Genomic DNA, 18,665 nt, shown 5'->3' with positions numbered 1-18,665 from the left:
CGTCTAAGACCTCTTCATCTAATCCTAGGTCATGAATAATTTCTCATGCTTTCTTCTAGAAGTTTTATAACTTTACATTTAGATCTATGATTCACCTTGAGTTAATTTTTGTATATGTAAGATTTAGGTAAAGGGTTAAATTTTTGCCTGTAAGTGTCCAATTGTTCCAACTCCATTTGTTGAAGACTACCATTTCTCCATTAAAATGCCTTTGCACCTGTTAAAGTCAGCTGGTCAGACTTGTGTGGGTCTATTTCTGTATTCTATTCCATTGATCTATTTGTCCATCCTTCCACTGATACTACTAATGTGATTACTCTAGTTATAAAATAAGTCTTAGTGTAGGGGTGTATGACATCTCCAATTGTATTCCTCCTTTTCAAAATTGTTTTAGCTATCCTAGTTCTTCTGCTTTTCCAGAAGAACCTAGTTCAATATTTATGTAGAGTTTTATGAACATCTTTTGACATTATAGCATCAGAAAAGGAAAATTTGGTATGCCACCGATTAGTATTCTTACATGAGAATGGCATAGTAGCATGAAGAGGAAACTAAAATCTTCACATCTTCATTCATTGTTTCAACAAATCACTTATTAAGCACCTGTGTGCACGACTATTCCAGATGCTGGGACTAAGAATATGCCAATTGCTATATGTATAATACAGAAATTTCATTTTCTTCACTTCCATAATGCCTAGTTATAGTTTTCATCAAAACCTATGAACAAAAAAGTGAACAGACTTAACAGTATTATTCCTTTGACTCTATATATAACAATGTCATGTTCCACAACCTCCTGCGTAGGAAGTTATTTCCTGTGCAGGAGAATGCCAGATTCAAAGGCTCTTCAAATGAGAGTTGGCAGGCAAGGTTTCATTCTCCCAGGCATATCATTAGTACTATACCAGCATTATTAAATGTCTGTAAAATAATAGAGACCAAGGGCTTTTGTACTGTTCTTTTATTTTAGAACAAGGCACTCAGTATAATTTTATCCTGGCGAAGATAAACCCTATAAAAGTGTTTGAAATAGCACTAATCCTCCAATTTTCATAAAATAAAACATAGAGTAGGAGTTCCCACGTAAGGGCATAGAGAAGTCTCTGTTGTTGATCTAAGAAAATCAAAAGTTGCCACTCGAAGCAACCAACTTTCCAAGTCACATCCCATTTTTATTCTACTTCCCAAATTGTTAATTTTGTTGTCATATCTTACTCACTGCCTCGGTGAGAACAATGAAATATCTATGGAGACGAGAGGATCCATGCAGGATCCTCTGCTTTGAAGGAAACAGTGCTGCTCCATATCTGCAGCTACCATAGCTCCTTCAGAGATCTCTCTCTCAAGACAATAAGCAACAGGTATAATATTTATTTAGCTGTTGGCAAGAACTCTTGTCTGTTAAAATAACATCATCAAGAAAATCAAGAGAAAAATCTCCTTCCTATTTTCTCTATGGTCTTAAAGTATCAATACCTCCATAGGCAGAATTTTCCGATAGTTGGAGGCTATCATGCAGTATAGTGAATTTGAACATGGATTTTAGAAGACAGACATGGGTCTGCATGCTGATTCGACCACCAACCTTCAGTATGTTAATGAGTCACCTTAAGCACTAGTTTACTTATTTTCACAATGGTGCATGCACCTACCACATAGTGTTGAGAGGAATTAATAGAATAATGAAAAGTGCTTAGCAAAGTATGGGATATATAATAAACCCTTAATACGTATTTACTATATTACCCCAATTTGTCCATCTGATAAACTAGACAGCCTATCTCAACTATTTCTTCTTTCCTTTAGATTTTTGAGATTCTTTCAAGGTTAGGGAATTTATTTCCTACTTCTTAGGTATTCCCTGCACCTATACCACTGCAGTGGGATGCTTCTGGTAAGAGTTCCTGGAGGGCAGGCTGTCTTCCTGGCCTAGCACAGAGTTTGGCACCTACTATTCAAATGTCAACTAAAATATCTTCATGCTGCCTCATTATCTGCAACAGTGTCACTTCATGCTGCATGATACACCACTGAGTTCTTAACCATTACACTTCTCTTTAGATTATCCACTCTTTTGTTTATTGTTAATAATATAATAAACAATTATCATTTGTTTGTTTTTCTCTTTTTGGATTAGTTAGGATAAATTCCATCCGTGGGATTACAGGATTAAAGAGTGTAGTTTCTAGCAATTAGATATCTATCTAGTTTGCTCAATTAAACTTATTATAGAATCTATACTCCAGTAATACTGCAACAGAGAACTGCTATTGGCTTTAGGACTCACAGTTCTCTTTTGTTGACCTGAGGCTGCCTCTTTCTCACCTACTCTGGGACATTAGCAAGAAATAGAGGAAGCTTGGGCAATCTTCTTTGTCTATATAGCCAGATCTCATGACTAGCAAGTTGTCTGTAAAAGCAAACTTGCTTACTCGAAGGTGACAGGAAAATTTGTTCAAATTAATGTATAACTAACATGGCATTTACTATGTGCCAGGCATTGTTTTAAATGCTTTACAGATACTAACTCATTTAATCCTCATAACAACCCTATGAAGCAGGTACTATTCTTTCTCCCATTTTACAGCTCGGGAAACTGAGGCACAGAGATGTTAAACAGCAGCAAGGATTTGAATCCAGGCTCCAGAGCTGAGGCACTATGTTAGGTGTTTTTAAAAGAGAAAAATATTAAATCTTTTAGACAGCTCTCCACTAAAATAAACTACGACTCTCTAACTCTGACTATCCTAATTAACCTTATTATAAGCAAATGGTAGTTTCCAAAGTCAGAATCAAAAGTACCTGAACACTAAAATGTAAATAAACTATTTTACTTAAGTGCAAAAATGCACTTCCTGATTGTTACTAAAACCAAAGATGACTAGATGCTAAAAGATAGATACATTATAGACTGATATTTAAATACAAAATAAAAGCATCTTTATACTACCCCGGCAGCAACTGCACAGATGTCTCAGACGCATAATCATCTGGTTGGATGCCTAATTTCTCTTCCTCTCTAGGCTTCCTAAAAAAGCTTACCTGGCCAAGCATGCCAGGAAAAAAAGTAAGTCTGTTTAAAGGTAAAAATAAATTTATCCTACCACATTAACATTCTGTCAAGTGAGTTATCAACATTCTAAGGCTGAATGGATTAAAAATGGAAATGAACCAAGAGAAAAGATTTAATATATTCAAGCTATAAGGGCTTACTATAGGAAGACATAAGTAACATAACAGGGTAGGTGCAAGTTAGTCAGTGAAAATTGTTGGGACCAATAAATACCAGATTGGAGATGAACTAAGTGATACTCAGGTTTCATACCATACATTAATCCATCTGGAATTCACCCCAAAAAGTTACATAAAAATGATAAAATAAATAGATGAGAGAAAATTAAATGGCATATGTAGTTCAGCTATGGAAGGGAGATCGCCTCCATTTTTTCCGAAAGCCAGAAACTATCAAAGGTAAGATGGATGGGTTTAAATACAAAAAGGAGGGTAGCAGGTTGGTTCAGTTGGATAGAGAGCAGTGCTCATAACACCAATGTTGCCGGTTCAATTCCCACATGGGCCAGTGAACTGCGCCCTCCACAGCTAGATTGAAAACAATGACTTGACTTGGCTGATGGGTCCTGGAAAAACACACTGTTCCCCAATATTCCACAACAACAACAACAACAAATTTAAATACAAAAAGGAAAACTTTTTGAATAATGAAATTAATACTAAGGGGAAGAGGAATAAAGCTAAACGAGTGACGAGGTAACTAATGTATTTTGAACAGCCAGCTTTTTGGAAAAAGACAAAATTTTATAATCCATCATTCAACAAGTATTTGTTGAGGGACCTACTGTGTACCAACCAGGTACTGCTCTAGGTGCCAGGGATGCAGGAATGGACAAACAGACCCTGCACCTCAAAAATCACTGCCTTCATGCTGGTTACATTCTAGGATTTATAAAAGGTCAAAATCCAGTAAATAATCTACTAAATTGGTTCAAAAGCTTTTATTTCTCCACCTCAAATTCAATGTCACCAACCAAGCAATATAAATTAAATTTTAAAATATAACTATATATCTTAATAAAAATAGAGATAAAAATCCAAGAAAAGGAGAGAAATGTAAGAAATGTATCTTCTGAACACTGAACCGATTTTTAATACACCACAGTACTCAGGAGAGCAAACTGGTAATATGTCATGTTTTTCATACTCTTTGTCTCTATAACTCTACTGTATAAAGGAAAATTTTCCAAAGAAAAAAATAATTTAATCCAGTGGTTTACTGGGAACTAAATGCCTAATACAAGATTAATGGCTAAACTAGATTCAATTTGCTCTCTAGCTCAGTGCTGTCCAACAGAAATACAATGCAAGCCACAAGTGTCATTTAAATTTTTCTAGTAGCCACATTAAAAAAGTAAAAAGAAACAGGTAAAATTAATTTTAATAATATATTTAACCCAATATATACAAAATCTCATCTGTTTAATGTGTAATCAATAAAAAATTATTAATGAGCTATTTTACATTCTTTTTTTTGTACTAAGTCTGGCTGGCTAAACAATAGGCTCACCAGGGGAAATCCAGTGTGTATTTTACATACACAGAACATCTCAACCTGGACTGGCCACATTTCAAATGCTCGTTAGCTACGTGTGGTTCATGGCTACAGTACTGGACGGTCTAGTCTAGCAGTTCTCAAGTGAGGGTGATTTTGCTTGCCTAGGGGACATCTGGCAATGTTTAGAGACATTTTCGGTTGTCACAACTGGAGAGGTGCTACTGGCACCTAGAGGGTAGAGACCAGGGATGCTGCTGAACATCCTACAATGCACAGGACAGCCTGCCCGTCCCCCCACCACCAAACAAAGAAGTATCTAGCCTCAACTGTCAGTCATGCTAGGGTAGCCCTAAATAGTTAAACAGCTAACACAGTACTTGGTACACGCAAATCTGGGAGAATGTATTTTATGAGACCTGGTTTTTATGTTACGGTGCTTTAAATCCTTTTTAGAAGTAATTTTTTAAAGCCTCTTCTGAGAACGGATGAGGGCACCCATTACCCCTTCTTCCTCTTAAGGGGCACTACAGACTGAAAGGTTTGCCACCGCCAGATGACACAGTCACAGAAAGAGGTGTCTGCAGCAGTTGATTCTTTCCAAAAGGAAAAATACTGCTTGATCCGGGAATTGAGAAAACATTAAACAAAGAAATACTACTACTGTTTATATCTTCCTGAGGACTACATGGCTAGGAGACACTGAGCATTTCTTTCCTACCAAGGCGATGCCGATGGAGCAGGGTGGGGACACTGGGGACAATGAAATGCAGCTTCTGCTACGGTTCAAACAAGGGTCAAAGAAACATAGTCACATACGTGCCCATCTGGTGAGGGAAACATGGTACATTCAATCCATAAGCAAACAGAGATGCTTGCACAAGAGACTGCCTGCTCCGTGTGCACCACCACCATGCCCGTGGCTGTGACAATTAGTGCACCTACCACACTGCAGGGACTCTGCTTATCTGGTTTGTCCCATCTCATTTTCACAGGCAGCCAGAGCAGAATATCTGCTGACAGGTCAACAACCATGGGCTTTCCACTGCATGGAGGCCGTCTGGGACAAGATACCAGGGGCCAGAAATCACTCTCCAGACTGAACAATCCCTTCCTGACAGCAGGACAACAGCAGGGTAGCTTCCTAAGCCTGGGGACTGAGGATTCATCCAAGTTGTTCCTGAATGCAGAGATGGCAAGCGTGGACTGGTAACGCACAGGCGCCTCACAGCTTCCAAGGGGATTAAAGGGCAATACCCCTGTCTGGCAGGCCCAACAAAGAAAGCAGTCCCTGGGGCACTATCAGAATAGACCAGGCCTCCGATCCTACAGCATATTCTGCCTCTCCCCTCCTTAATTCACAAGATCTTAACACAAGTGCAGAATGGGCAGCCTCTTCTTACAAACCTTTCTGGACCAAATAAAAGCTCTTCTGCACATGTCCCAGTCCTAACAGCTGCCTTTGTGACAAACATCTCCAGACACTCATTTTTAAGGGGAACTGTTGTACAATCAGATACAGGTTTCGAGAGACTCAAAATATTAAAAATTAAATGAAAAGGAAATTAAAGTTTTCTTTTAAATTAAAAAAAATATAAAAAGCTGATATCGTACTAAGACCAGCTGACATCAGGCTTTCCCATCTTCCCTATCTCCCACAAATTAAAGAAACCTACCAAGGACATTTACTCTCCCAATTCTCATCTCATCCTTACTCCAGTGAGTTATTAACATGATCCTGACCATCTCAAGGTCGTCCCTTAAGAACCTGCATGCAAATAGTGGCCACTTCAATCAAGAGGGACAGCAAAATTCTGGAATGTAACCTTCATGGGGAGGAAGTGGAACAGAGTAGAAGGAATCTACTATTCAGTCAGGGACCTACCGCTCAGCAGCTATGAATTCACCTGGGCACCTCATCTGTAACCATCTGTTCACTCATCTGTAACTATGCTGATAGAAGATCAGCCATTAATAAACCAATGGCTTTATCTGCCCATCACCACCACGGGTCACACAGGTATTTTCCCACAGTTCAAAGTCTAGCATTACCCTATAATCAGCAAGAATTGGAGTCGTTTCGTAAGCTAACTTCCAAGGAATGTATTCAAAGTTCCTGTTATACTGGGGTGTGAGATTAACTCTGTTATTACAATAATAACGTTTCAAAATATTAAAATAAACATGAGTCACAGGGGAAAAAAGCCTTACAGGAAATACTTAGGGTCCCCTTGGTTGAGAGGATAGAAGAGAGAGTATTCCATGAGTTTTAGGACAGAGTTTCTCAGGGCTAGCTACACAACAGGATCACCAGGGGAGCTTTTAAACAGCACAGATGCCTGAACCCCACCCCAGAGATGGATTTAACGGGGCTAGGATAAGACCCTTTATCGATACTTTTTTTAAGTTTCTTCAAGGATTTTAATGTGCAGCGTGGATTGACAACCATTGATTTAGATAGTAGAATGTTGGTCTTTTGTATTTGACAAAAATCCCTTCAAGACTTTCAAGCTTTAGCTTAAAAAAAAAAAAAGCCAAAATGTAATTTATAAATAAAACTTCCTTCAATGCTTAGTACCATGTGGGTGCCCGTGTCAATGCTTATTATAAGACATCAGTGGTTCCAACATGTGACCCCTTGTATTGCAGAGGCTGGAACTGCTGATAACGGTGAGAAACAAACACAAAGGGGAAGATTTGGGCAGTGTGGCTATTTTTCTACTGTGAGAATACAACAGTAAAGAAAACTAAGCGACTGCTCAACACCGTATCTGCTTTGGTAAACAGAAGTTTTCATCAGATATAACAGTTAAGTCGATTCTTTGAACAGCAAATTCAAAAAATAGTCTCAAGTAACTTAAATATACATATAGTAGGTTGGTGCAAAAGTAATTGCGGCTTAAAAGGCTAAACATAATTGTAAAAACCGCAGTTACTTTTGCACCCACCTAATAACATTTAATTATCTAAACAGGCTAACTCTCTAAAAAGGGGGTGGGGAGGGAAGGGAGAGACCAGCTTCGTTCTGCTAATTAGTGGACTTCAGTGCAGCAAATTAACTTCACATCAGTCTGCAATTTTGATATTAACAGGTCCGACCATTGCAAAACCTTCCGGAGGCCCGGTTTCCTTTTCTAGCATTGATTGACCTTTGTATTTTTGATTAAGAGAACGAGGGAAAGAATAGTGAGTTATTATTAAAGAAAGCATTCATAGAAGCCTACCTAAAAGCAGAACTAAGATTTTATTGAAAAAGTTTTCATTAACCATTTGTAACTTTCAAGTTATCTATCTTAACAAAATAAAGACTTAAGTATTTAAAACTACTTAAAAAACAGGAAGCTAGTTCTAATACTCATCTTCCTTTTTAACAGAAAGCTCTTTTAACTCATGCTAGCAGGCTATATTTATTTCCCTTAAGCAGCATTTCCTAGGAGAGCAGCAGCAGCCCGGCTGCAGATGGCGTAAAAGAGCTCATGACCAAGGCCAACCTCAGGAGACCCACGGCACTGGAGATTCAGTCACCACGCACTAAAGCCACTTGGGCTCTGCACCAATAGCATCACTGTTGTCATCTCCACCAGAGAGCTCTGGACTGCTATTGGAGACCAACACCTGGCACCGGGCCAGATACTTGTATCATAGCCATACTGAGTTCTGTAAGGCTTTATGGATGTCTACAGGGAAAAGAACAAAAAAGCAGGTGTTCTTACTCATCCTGTCACTGTCCAGAAAATTTGCTGAGTCACTAAGTACCAATCAACAGAAAAATAATGCAGAGACTGCAAATTCTAATCTTCATCCTGCCCTCCTTCCTAACAGCAAGCAGACTCACAGGTAATATTTTTGACTCTGAAAACACAAGGGCATAGACAAATTCACATATCCTTGGTCCCTAAATAAAAGCTTTCAGAGTCAAATTCTCTAAAAATGTACAGTACCAGACAAAACTACTTAATAATAACACTTATCTCTGAGTAGAGGGGTTAAGGGTGATTTATTTTTTCTGTAATATTCTACAGTTTATACATTTTCTATAATGAGATCATAATTCTTACATAATAATATATCTTAGAATCATATTTTTTGGTAATTAAGAGATAAGACCCATATCCTGATCTCTATAACTTCAGCTCACCAAAATATTTCACGTCACTAATTATGAAAACTCCAACTAAGCTTAAAGGGTCAGCCTAAAATGGAACTAAAGGAAACACTAAGTGAGGGTCACCTGACTTTGTGAATACTTGCATTGTGACTTTTCCGAGAGGAAGAATATTCTATCTTGGTAGAAAGAAAATTCCACCAATGGTATACACTTTGGAGCGAAGGGAAAAAAAGAGTGAGCAGTCATAATGACACATGAACTTTAGTTGACTTCTGCTTATTTTCCATTCTTCCTTTTTTTCTAGATTAGACATGCTAGTGAAAAACAAGTCACCCTTGGCTTTGGTCTAGAAGCAGTAAGAAAACAACCACCACAATAAAAAGGTTTATGAAAGCATTAAATAGCTTTGTCTTGCTTTTGCTTAAATTTTAATTTAAAGCAACTAAAATCCAAATTCCTTGGCCTATAATTCAAGGACACACATCATCTGAAACTCACTGACCTCTACATCTATCGAGTTCACTCTATGCTTAATGCCAACAGGACCTACTTGGCCCTACCCACAACTCTTTTTTCTGCTAGGCATGTTCCTCCTTTCTCCAAATTCTACTTATTCCTCCAGTCTCCAATCAAGTGCTACCTCCACTTGAAGTCTTCCCTGATCACAAAGGCTGACGCAACTCTCTCCTTCTTAATTTCCATAGCACTGAAATGACAGTAATCTATGCACACACCTATGAGTTTAAGCTTCTATTAGAGGGCAGACAGGCCCAGCACAATTGATCTTTATCTGCATTAGACCACTTCATTCAGTGCTGTGCAGAGTGCTCAAATGTTCGCTGAATTAAAAAAAAAAAGAAAGAATAAGCATCACATCTTAAAAATAAACCAAAAACCAAACCAGGGCTCGTGGAGTTACGTGATCCACATGTGCATATATGAGTATAATTATAAGAAAAGGAGCTGTGCCTGGAGAGCCAGGCATCAGACACAGTAATAGTGTTAAGGAGTGATCTAGACACAAATCTTCATGTCTGCTGAAATAATGGTAGCCTAACACCAGCCACGGTTAGTACTTAGGCTCAAAGAACTAACAGCAACAGAAAGCACCTCTATTAGCACTTCAGGATTAAAGGATGCCTGCTGCCGCATCAAATGGTGTATGGCCACAAGCATTAACTTAATAGTCCTAAACAATGGGTAGGTGTGAAAATGCATTGTTTTTACCTTCATTATCTTTAAGCAGATGTGATACAAATACGTGGAGATGTGATTGATTAGAACAATTTTCTCAGAGTATTCCAAAAGAAAGATTTAGCCACAACACCAAGAAATGGGCAAACTGTACATTTTGCAACTTTGCTCATAGCTTGGGAAAAAATAATCACTGGCCTGCTTAAAATCAGCATTTGTTCCTTGGCACTTTGCTTCTCAACTTCCGTTTGACACAGTTTCCATGCTTCCATGTCAACTGGACCTATCAAAGGCTGATGGTGGTGAGTAAAACCTGTTTTCCAATTAAGAGCCACACATGTATTATCTTTTGTTACTTGGAATAGTTTGTTTTTTCGTTTTTTTGGGCTTTTTTTTTTTTAAAGATTTTATTGGGGATATTTCCAGAACTTTATTGGGGAACAATGTGTTTTTCCCAGGACCCATCAGCTCCAAGTCAAGTTGTTGTCCTTCAATCTCAGTTGTGGAGGGCGCAGCTCAGCTCCAAGTCCAGTCACTGTTTTTAATCCAGTTGCAGGGGTCGTAGCCCATCATCCCATGTGGGAATTGAACCAGCAACCTTCTTGTTACGAACGAGCCGTCCGGCTGCCCGCAGCAACTCAGTGGCAGCTCAGTGGCAGCTCAGCAGCAGCTCACCTCAAGGTGATGTGTTCAATCTTAGTTTTAGGGGGCGCAGCCCACCACCCCATGTGGGAATCGAACTGGCAACCCTGTTGCTCAGAGCTCACGCTCTAACCAACTGAGCCATACAGCCGCCCCTTGGAGTAGTTGTTTATTTCTGAGGGACAGGAGGTGTACTGTGTTTCCCCGAAAACAAGACCTAGCCGGACAGTCAGCTCTAATGCATCTTTTGGAGCAAAAATTAATATAAGAACCCGTATTATATTATATTATATTATTATTATTATTATTATTATCATCATCATAAAGACCGGTCTTACAGTATAGTAAAATAAGACCAGGTCTTATATTAATTTTTGCTCTAAAAGACACATTAGAGCTGATGGTCCTGCTAGGTCTTATATTCGGGGAAACATGGTACCTGGCATCTGGAATGTCCTGTCCTAAATTTCCTCTCTAACAATAAGGAAATGAGGGTTATGATTATGTGACATGAAATTGTAATCTCTACCCAATTATGTGCTTACATTTTAAAAACTGTATGCTTATTTGGCCATTCTGCTTCCCAACTATTTAAATTATCCATTTTTTATACCATCTCCAAACCAGAAATATTTTGTCATCTTGCTGGTTCCTCAATCAGCAAACTATTAACATATGAGACAAGTTCAAGATCAATAAATCTAAGAAATTTTGGGTTTTGACAGGTAATATACAAGAACATTCTACGTGGTATGTGAACTTTTAAAAAACTTGATAGTTATGCATTCACTTTAATGTGTATAAAAATTTGGTTGCATCAACCTATGATTTTATTGCTTAGGTCAAGGCTGAGCATAAAGAAAAAAATACAGTTGATTAAAAGAAACATTTTAAGTAAAAAAGAAAAAATTTTCAGAGGTTACAAGGATACGGTAAAAACCAGAAAAACAGGACTCAAAAAGTTGAGGAAACATGAAAGGATAACCAAAATGAAATTCATATGGACTCCTGAAATTTTATAAAAGTGGTATTAGCCATCCTGTCTCTTCAGGATAAAGTTTGATCACATGAAGGAAACTTGCTGTCTGATGCCTGACTTCCTAATTTCGGGTACAAAAGGCACAACAGTCACCCTATTTCCAGTTCTTTTCCACCTACAGAGGAAGAGCTCGCCACTGCCACCACACATCCTAATGTCAACTGCACTCTAACCAACTGGACAGGGACCCTGTCCCCAGAAGTTTCACAGGACCACACACTAGCTTCCCAGGTTCTACCTTTTCCTGCTCGACAAGCCACCCTTGGGAGCCTGCCCAGTCCTCAGGCTCCACTTACATGGATGCACTAACGACTCTAAAATGTTTTCCTATTCTCCTTGCCTGTGCTGATCATTTTACCAGGATGCACTTCAAATTCAACATGCTTAAAAGCAAACTCGTTTTTTCTACCAATCCCAGCCACCCAAAGCATTCTCCTCTCCCCTCCTCCACATCACTGTTATGCGTGGACACACACCCACTCTCACAGGGGCCAGCACGGAGCCTCCTGACTGCTCTCCTGTACATTTTCTCTCTCTCCTATACAGGTTTTTCCCAGAATTGCCTCAAAACTAATCTTCTTAAGATAAAATCAAGTCTTAAATATCCCTTATCAGCTCAACCTCATTAGACACTGGGTCGCTTAAATTAAGACTACAATGAAATATCAGACATACCTATCAGAATGGCTAAAATATAGATAATGGTAACACCAAATATTGGCAGGAATGCAGAGAAACAGAATCAGTCATATACATTGTTGGTAGGAATATAAAATTGTACTGTGGAAAAGAGTATTGATGTTGCTTATGAAACTAAGCATGTGCTTATCATATGACCTAGCAATTGTATTCCTGGGCATTTCAGAGAAACGAAAGCTTGAAAGCTTATTCACACAAAATCCTAAACATAAATGTTCAAAACAGCTTTATTTGTAATAGCTACAAATTAGAAATAACCCTAATATCCTTCAATAGGAAAATGGCTACACAAACTATGGTATATCTATAACATAAAACACGACTCACAATTAAAAGGGAAGAGATGTTGATACATATAACAAATTAGATGGATCCCAAGGGAATAATGCTGAGTGAAAACAGCCAATCTCAAAAGATTACATACTATATGATTTCATTTATACAGCATTCTTAAAAATGACAAAATTACAGAGAGGGAGAACAGATTCATGGTTGCCAGAGCTTGGTGGGGGGTGGTGGCTGTGGCTATAAAAGGGCAGCATGAGACATTCTTGTGATGGAGCTGTTTTATATGTTGACTATGGTGGTGATTCATACAAATCTACACATGTGAAGAAAACTGCACAGACTACACACACACAAATCAGTGCAAGTAAAACTGGTGAAGTCTTCATCAAGTGGATGGACTGTATTAATGTCAATCGATATCCTGCTGTCATATTGAACTATAGTTATGCAAGAAGGTTCCTTGGGGGAAGCTGGATAAAGTCCGTAGGGGATCTCTGTATTATTTTTTACAACTGCATGTGGATCTACAGTTATGTCAAAATAAAAAGTTAAAAGAAAACAAAAAACAAAAAAACCTCCTCAATAACTTCCAATAGTTCCCCAATGCCCACAGGAAAAGATTCCTTAACATGGCATGCAGAATTTTCTCTTACACATCCTATGATCTAGATAACTAGTTCTAAGGGCTAACATTTATTGAACACAGGCTATGCAACAGGTACCATTCTAAGCCATTTAATATGTGTTATCTCATTTAATCTTCAGCGACTCCATGAGTTAGGTTCTGCCGTCAATGCTATTTTATTCATAAGGCACAGATGACTTAAGTAGCTTGATAGCTTCCTCATCCAATCATCCTTCAAAGCCCGGCTCCAATGTTACCTGTGTGACTTTTTCCGGATTTAAGTGCTATGCTAACAGTGTCAAACACTCACAAGATATTCAATAACTTTTTAATTAATAAGGCCTAGACAAAAGGACACAAAGAAGTTACAAAATTGGCACCTTAAGGATTTGACACTGATTACATTGAATCTATTTCTCCAAAGTTAAGCTTGAATGGGAAAGTACCGTATAATATACAATGGGGAGAGAAAATACCTGTTAGTGAAAAACGTTAATTAATAAGCTAGCCAAAGAGGAACAGGTAATGTTAAGCCAATGAAACACCAGTGTCAGTTGCAAAGCCCATACCTTTCTCAAGTTTCACATAACAAATACATGAACACAAACCTGACTTCCTAAACCCAGTCACCCCCATTTCTCCTTATTAGTTACTTTTGCAATTCAAGAAAAGGTATTGTTTTTTTCCTTAGAAGAAAGATATTACCTTGTGTTTAAATGTATATTCGTTATATCCCTTGAAGGAAACTAGATTATTACATTCATGGATTTTCTTGAAAAACTTACTGATTATCCTACAACAATCTAGAATTGTTCCAAGTACTCTCTGAAATCTGAACGAGTCTTTCCAAAGGAGTGATTTTAAACACAGACACTAGAGGCAGAGAAAAAAACAATGATAAGTACACGAATGAAGCTTAATGGTTCATACTCCTGCTCCATCTTCCCCCCACCCCATCCCAAGTTATCTTCTCTTAAGCAAAATCTTTTCAGAAGGCACCAAAGGTGAGCATACGCAGCAGAAAGAAGGCAAAGGGAAAAAGAGGTGAGAGGCTGAGAACCAACCTCTCCTCTTTCATAAGTAACTATAAATTCTTAACAGTGACCAAAAGCCAATAAAGAAAGATAAACTTCTTTTTCCTTATGCATTATATGAAGGTGTGGTCTGGTACAACAAGCAGATAAGAAAAGCGACTAAGGAAAGGAAATACTGACCAGCCGAGACCTCTTGTATTTGGAGCCCTCGGGGTCTTTGTCCTGTGCAGACGTACTGGTGCTGTCTCTCACATTTCTATAACCAGGACTGGGGATGATATACTCTTTTCCTATGTCGATATCCTTCATCTTCTCTGAATGGAGGTGCCAGGACTCATAGACTCCTGGTTTCACTTGAGAATTTCTGAAATTAAGAATTCATCAAGAACATGTATCTCCTAAATTGTGTTTAATCATATGCAAAAGTGCTTTAAAATGAGTAAAAGGGCAAAAGCATTAAAATTTTCTACCCTCATATCTATAAAAAATATTTTTTAAAAAATTTTAAGTACCATTTCATATTTTAAAGAAAAAAAATTCATTATAATAGAATCAAGAATTATCTCCTCCCACTGCTAAGGAAAACAAGTAAGATTAAAAAAAAATAAATACACTGGTAAAGAGATACCCACTCTCTTCCACTAAGTTCAAACCCAATGTATAAAGCATTTAGATAGGTCTTTAAAAAGAAAATGACTTTCTGGAAACAATTTAAGTTTGTTCCAAGAATTACAAATTCCACAATTTTAAAATGCGTATCATTTCTCCTACTAAGTCTTACTAAAGGAAAACTTACAAAACACTTATACCAACGACCCATCCCATTTCTAAAGGTTCATAATTAGGTAGTGGGCTAGCTGATATTATTTTAAAGTGCCATGGAGTTACATAGCTAACATACAAAACAATGTCATACCTTAACTTTAAAACAAATTCTCCTTGGGATACTGAAAGTATTCTAAAATTAGATAGTGGTGATAACTGCACAATTCTGTGAATTTATTAACAAAACACCGAGTTGTATACTTTAAAAGGCTGAATTTCATGGTATATAAATTACAACTCAACAAAGCTATTATTAAAAAACAATAACCAAATTGTTATCCTACAACAATCCCCACCCAAAACAAATTCCCCACCCTGTCCTATGAAGTCTTACCTGGTATGACCTGAAATGACACTCTGTTCTAAACTCCCGCTTGCCTGGCCAACTCTAATCAATATCTTAGAAACTCTGGTTACTTTTGAAAAAATAAAACACATACACACCTCTCTGAAACATTTCCCCCACCCTAAAATGGTTCCAAGCTTCCCAGGTACAAACTGAGTAAACTTCTTTCATACCAGCCTCACTAGAAATTTAAGTGTGGCCGTGTTGCCTTTTGAATTCCATAAATTCTTAGCTATCGCTGTAATTTAAAAGTACTACTCTGCAGACAAAATTCTTACAGCTACAATTCATTTTTTAAGGTATCAGCAAAAAGGAGAACACTGACTAATCCTCTAAATAGAAAGGACTAAATCTCCTCCGTAGATAATGTTTCCAGCACAAAGAAAGCATGACTTCTTGCCTTTCAGAGGTCTGATTCAAGTACTCTGAGTTGATACAGCTAAGTTACTTATCTCAAAAGAGAAAAGTCACCTTGTCCAATGACAAACTGCACCATAAAGAACACCGGCTTACAACCAAGAGCACAGCAATCATGTCACTGAGACCTCATTAAGCCTAAACTATAAACAGACCTGGCACCTGCCAGTGTCCCCAGTGTCTGGGTGCAACTGCAAATAGGAGTAATCCTTCTTGCTACAGGGGTCACAGAAGTCCAGCCTTCCCTTCCAAAGGTTCCCTAGCCTAGCTAATTTCTGGAAGCTGAAAAGATTAGTCCTACTTTGAAAACAAGGCAGGAGGAGGGGAGGGAATTTGAAAAGGAGGAGGCCACAGGAACTCATTTACAGTATCAAATGCCATGTCAAGAGGAACAGAAAGATCACCTCAATTGTCTAAGAACTCACGACAACCAAAGTTTCTTTCACTTTATTGCAAGTTATTCCACGTATAAAGGGTGTGGGGAGCAGTTTTCCATCACCTCTAACACTTCTGCTTCTTTCATTTCCTGGGGAAAAGAGTCACAGCCATGAGAGTAGGCAGGCCTGCTGTGGGCACAAAGTTACTATCTTTTGGCCTTGAACCCACAAGAGGACTCCATCTTCTGTGCATCAGAGATATAAGGCCGGGCCCTCCACATGGAGGCCGGTCAAAAACTAGGAAGGCCAATAGGTTTTGGAAAGAAACGAGGCCCAAATCTGAAGAAAGCAACTAAGGAAGAGTCACTAGACTAGACTATTTTGAAAAACACGATTTGCATAATATTTCTCTCTTCTGTTCTCCCTTAAAGTTGTTTAAACGTCTTTTGTAAATGCTAACTTGCTGTAGCTAAGAGAGGATAAAAAGGAAAGGATTTTTGTTTATGTTTGAGCCAAGCTATGCAATGGCACTAGCAGAATAACCAAAGTGGGAGAACCCCAAAGAAGTGCCAGACTAAAAATCAACAGAGTTGAGGCCACTTGGTCAGCTGCCTTTTTTAAAAATCAAAACTGCTTCCAGTAATAAAAGTGTACAATGAAGCAGACGAAACTGCATGGGGGTTGCACAGGTGTATAACTACACAGACCGGTGTTTCCAAATTGCCTTCATTGTAACAAAACTTAGGTTTCCAACACCTCAGGAATCTGATTCCAGGCCCTGAAGCTGCAAAAAACGGAGCTAAAACTATTTACCCCCCTCCTGCCATCCACTTGTTGTGCCTTCAGCCTTCTGCACCTTTCACTTACGCTAGAGACCCCAGTGAAACCTATCCATCTCCTCCTTCAAAACCTTCTGAAACTTTGCCAATCTTTCCTGTGGCTCCTGCCTCTCCCTCATCTGTACATAATCAAATGACCTTTGTGTAATAAACACAACGCATCGTGCAGCTCTTTGTGGTGGAAGTGGAAAGGGTACTGATGACAGTCGAGAGATCTGGGTTCCATTCTAGGCTCTGCCCAGGGTTTGCTGTGTGTGCTTAAGTCACAAACCTCTATTTACCCACTTGTAAAAAAAACCGAGAGGTCGCTGGCAGCTCAGAGTCTCCAGTGTGCGGCATGAGCTGGGGTGCCCCAGGCCGCCCAACCCACTATCTTGAGGATGGGGACTTTTCTCAGGCCAGCTTCGCCTGGGATGCCCTGGACGAAGGGCGTTCCCATGGCCAGTTCGGGCCTGGAAAGCGGACAGCGACCCACACCCACGGACGCAGCACCCCCTGGTGGCCGCAGCCGAGAATGTAGCCAGCACCCTTGGCCGCTCATCCCACCCTACCTGCCTTCCCACGCCAGTACCTCACCACGCGTCCTCAAGGGTGGCGTCCCAAGAAGGGGGCGGCGGGAAACCAGAGGGAGGCCAGACCCCATTTCTCAGGACTTCAGCTTCCCCCGAACTGCTCGTATCCCCGATCACAGCCCGCCAGCCCCAGAGGAAACACACCGGGGTGATCCCTGTGCCAACCGAGGGAAAAGGAAGAGGTGCGGCGGTAGCCGCTACCTACCTGTGCCCCAGCTCCAGTACCGCCGCGCCGGCCACTCGACCACGCTCCCGAGCATCAGCTCTGGAGCAAAACAAGCCTTTATAGCGGCATTGGCCGCCAGACTGCGCAGGCGTGCTGCACAAAGACTCCCCATGACTGAAGGGAATTGTAGTCCCGCTTCCAGGAGCCCGAGGCTGAACACGCGGCAAAGGACTCAATTTCCCAGAAGCACCGCAGAAGCCCTGGGGGAGGTGCAAGCTGCTCCCCCTTTCCACTGCACTCCTAGGTCTGCACCATCCTTCCCAGGACTTCTGCGAGCCTGTCTAGAATCTTCTCTGAAGCCGTGTTCCCCGGGGGTTGCCGGGAGGGTTGACAGTAGCCCTCTGTGGGCCGGCAGCCCGGTGTTTGTAGGCAGGGAGGTCCCGACTGTGTGCAGCCGTTTAGACACCAGAAAACACCGTGAAGGTCATTGTAGCCTCTATGTCCTTGTCGCCAGCCAGCCCCAAATCTTATCTGTTGTGCACTTAACATTTGACTACTGCTTGCTCAGGAATCCACGCTGCGTTCTGTTAACACCTTTCTCACTTGTATCCCACTGCCCAACACGGAGTGTGTGCTGCCTGGTTTCTAGATAATAAAATGCCATGATCACAGTTTTTAGAGTGGCAAGAGCCTTAGAAACAGTATGCCAATTCATCCCTTTCTTTTTATAAATGAAACTGAAGTTCCAAAAGAGATTGGTCATTTTATTTCTCTTTGTGTTTCATCTGTACCTTCAACATGATCATAATATAATGTAACCACTCTCTGTTGCGCGCCTACCTACTCTGTCCCTGGTGCTTTACATACAATTCTTATTTCTTTAATCTCCATAACCACCCTATGTGGAGGTATTATGATTATTCA

The 18,665-nt window shown here is 39.7% G+C and overlaps 1 protein-coding gene across 5 annotated transcripts in view; it reads right to left on the bottom strand.

The window, feature by feature from the left end:
- Window positions 1-17,883, bottom strand: part of ABCC5 (ATP binding cassette subfamily C member 5) — a 79,713-nt gene extending 61,830 nt beyond the window's left edge. For 2 of the 5 annotated variants that reach the window (XM_033091022.1, XM_033091054.1), the window contains exons 1-2: window positions 17,781-17,883; window positions 14,380-14,563 (exon numbers count right to left, since the gene is read on the bottom strand). In XM_033091022.1, the coding sequence (XP_032946913.1) occupies window positions 14,380-14,508 (129 nt within the window). In that variant the 5' untranslated portion in view covers window positions 14,509-14,563; window positions 17,781-17,883. Of the gene's footprint in view, window positions 1-6,455; window positions 6,531-14,379; window positions 14,564-15,841; window positions 15,861-17,780 lie in introns of those variants that run through there. The other 3 variants (XM_033091047.1, XM_033091030.1, XM_033091038.1) reach the window with 3 other exon arrangements.
- Window positions 17,884-18,665: the final 782 nt, after the last annotated feature.

This window comes from Rhinolophus ferrumequinum, chromosome 2, assembly GCF_004115265.2.
Source record: "Rhinolophus ferrumequinum isolate MPI-CBG mRhiFer1 chromosome 2, mRhiFer1_v1.p, whole genome shotgun sequence".
In the NCBI taxonomy this organism is placed as follows: Eukaryota; Metazoa; Chordata; class Mammalia; order Chiroptera; family Rhinolophidae; genus Rhinolophus; species Rhinolophus ferrumequinum.
The sequence above is the reverse complement of the archived record's forward strand: the minus strand, read 5'-3'. Positions and strand labels throughout refer to the sequence as shown.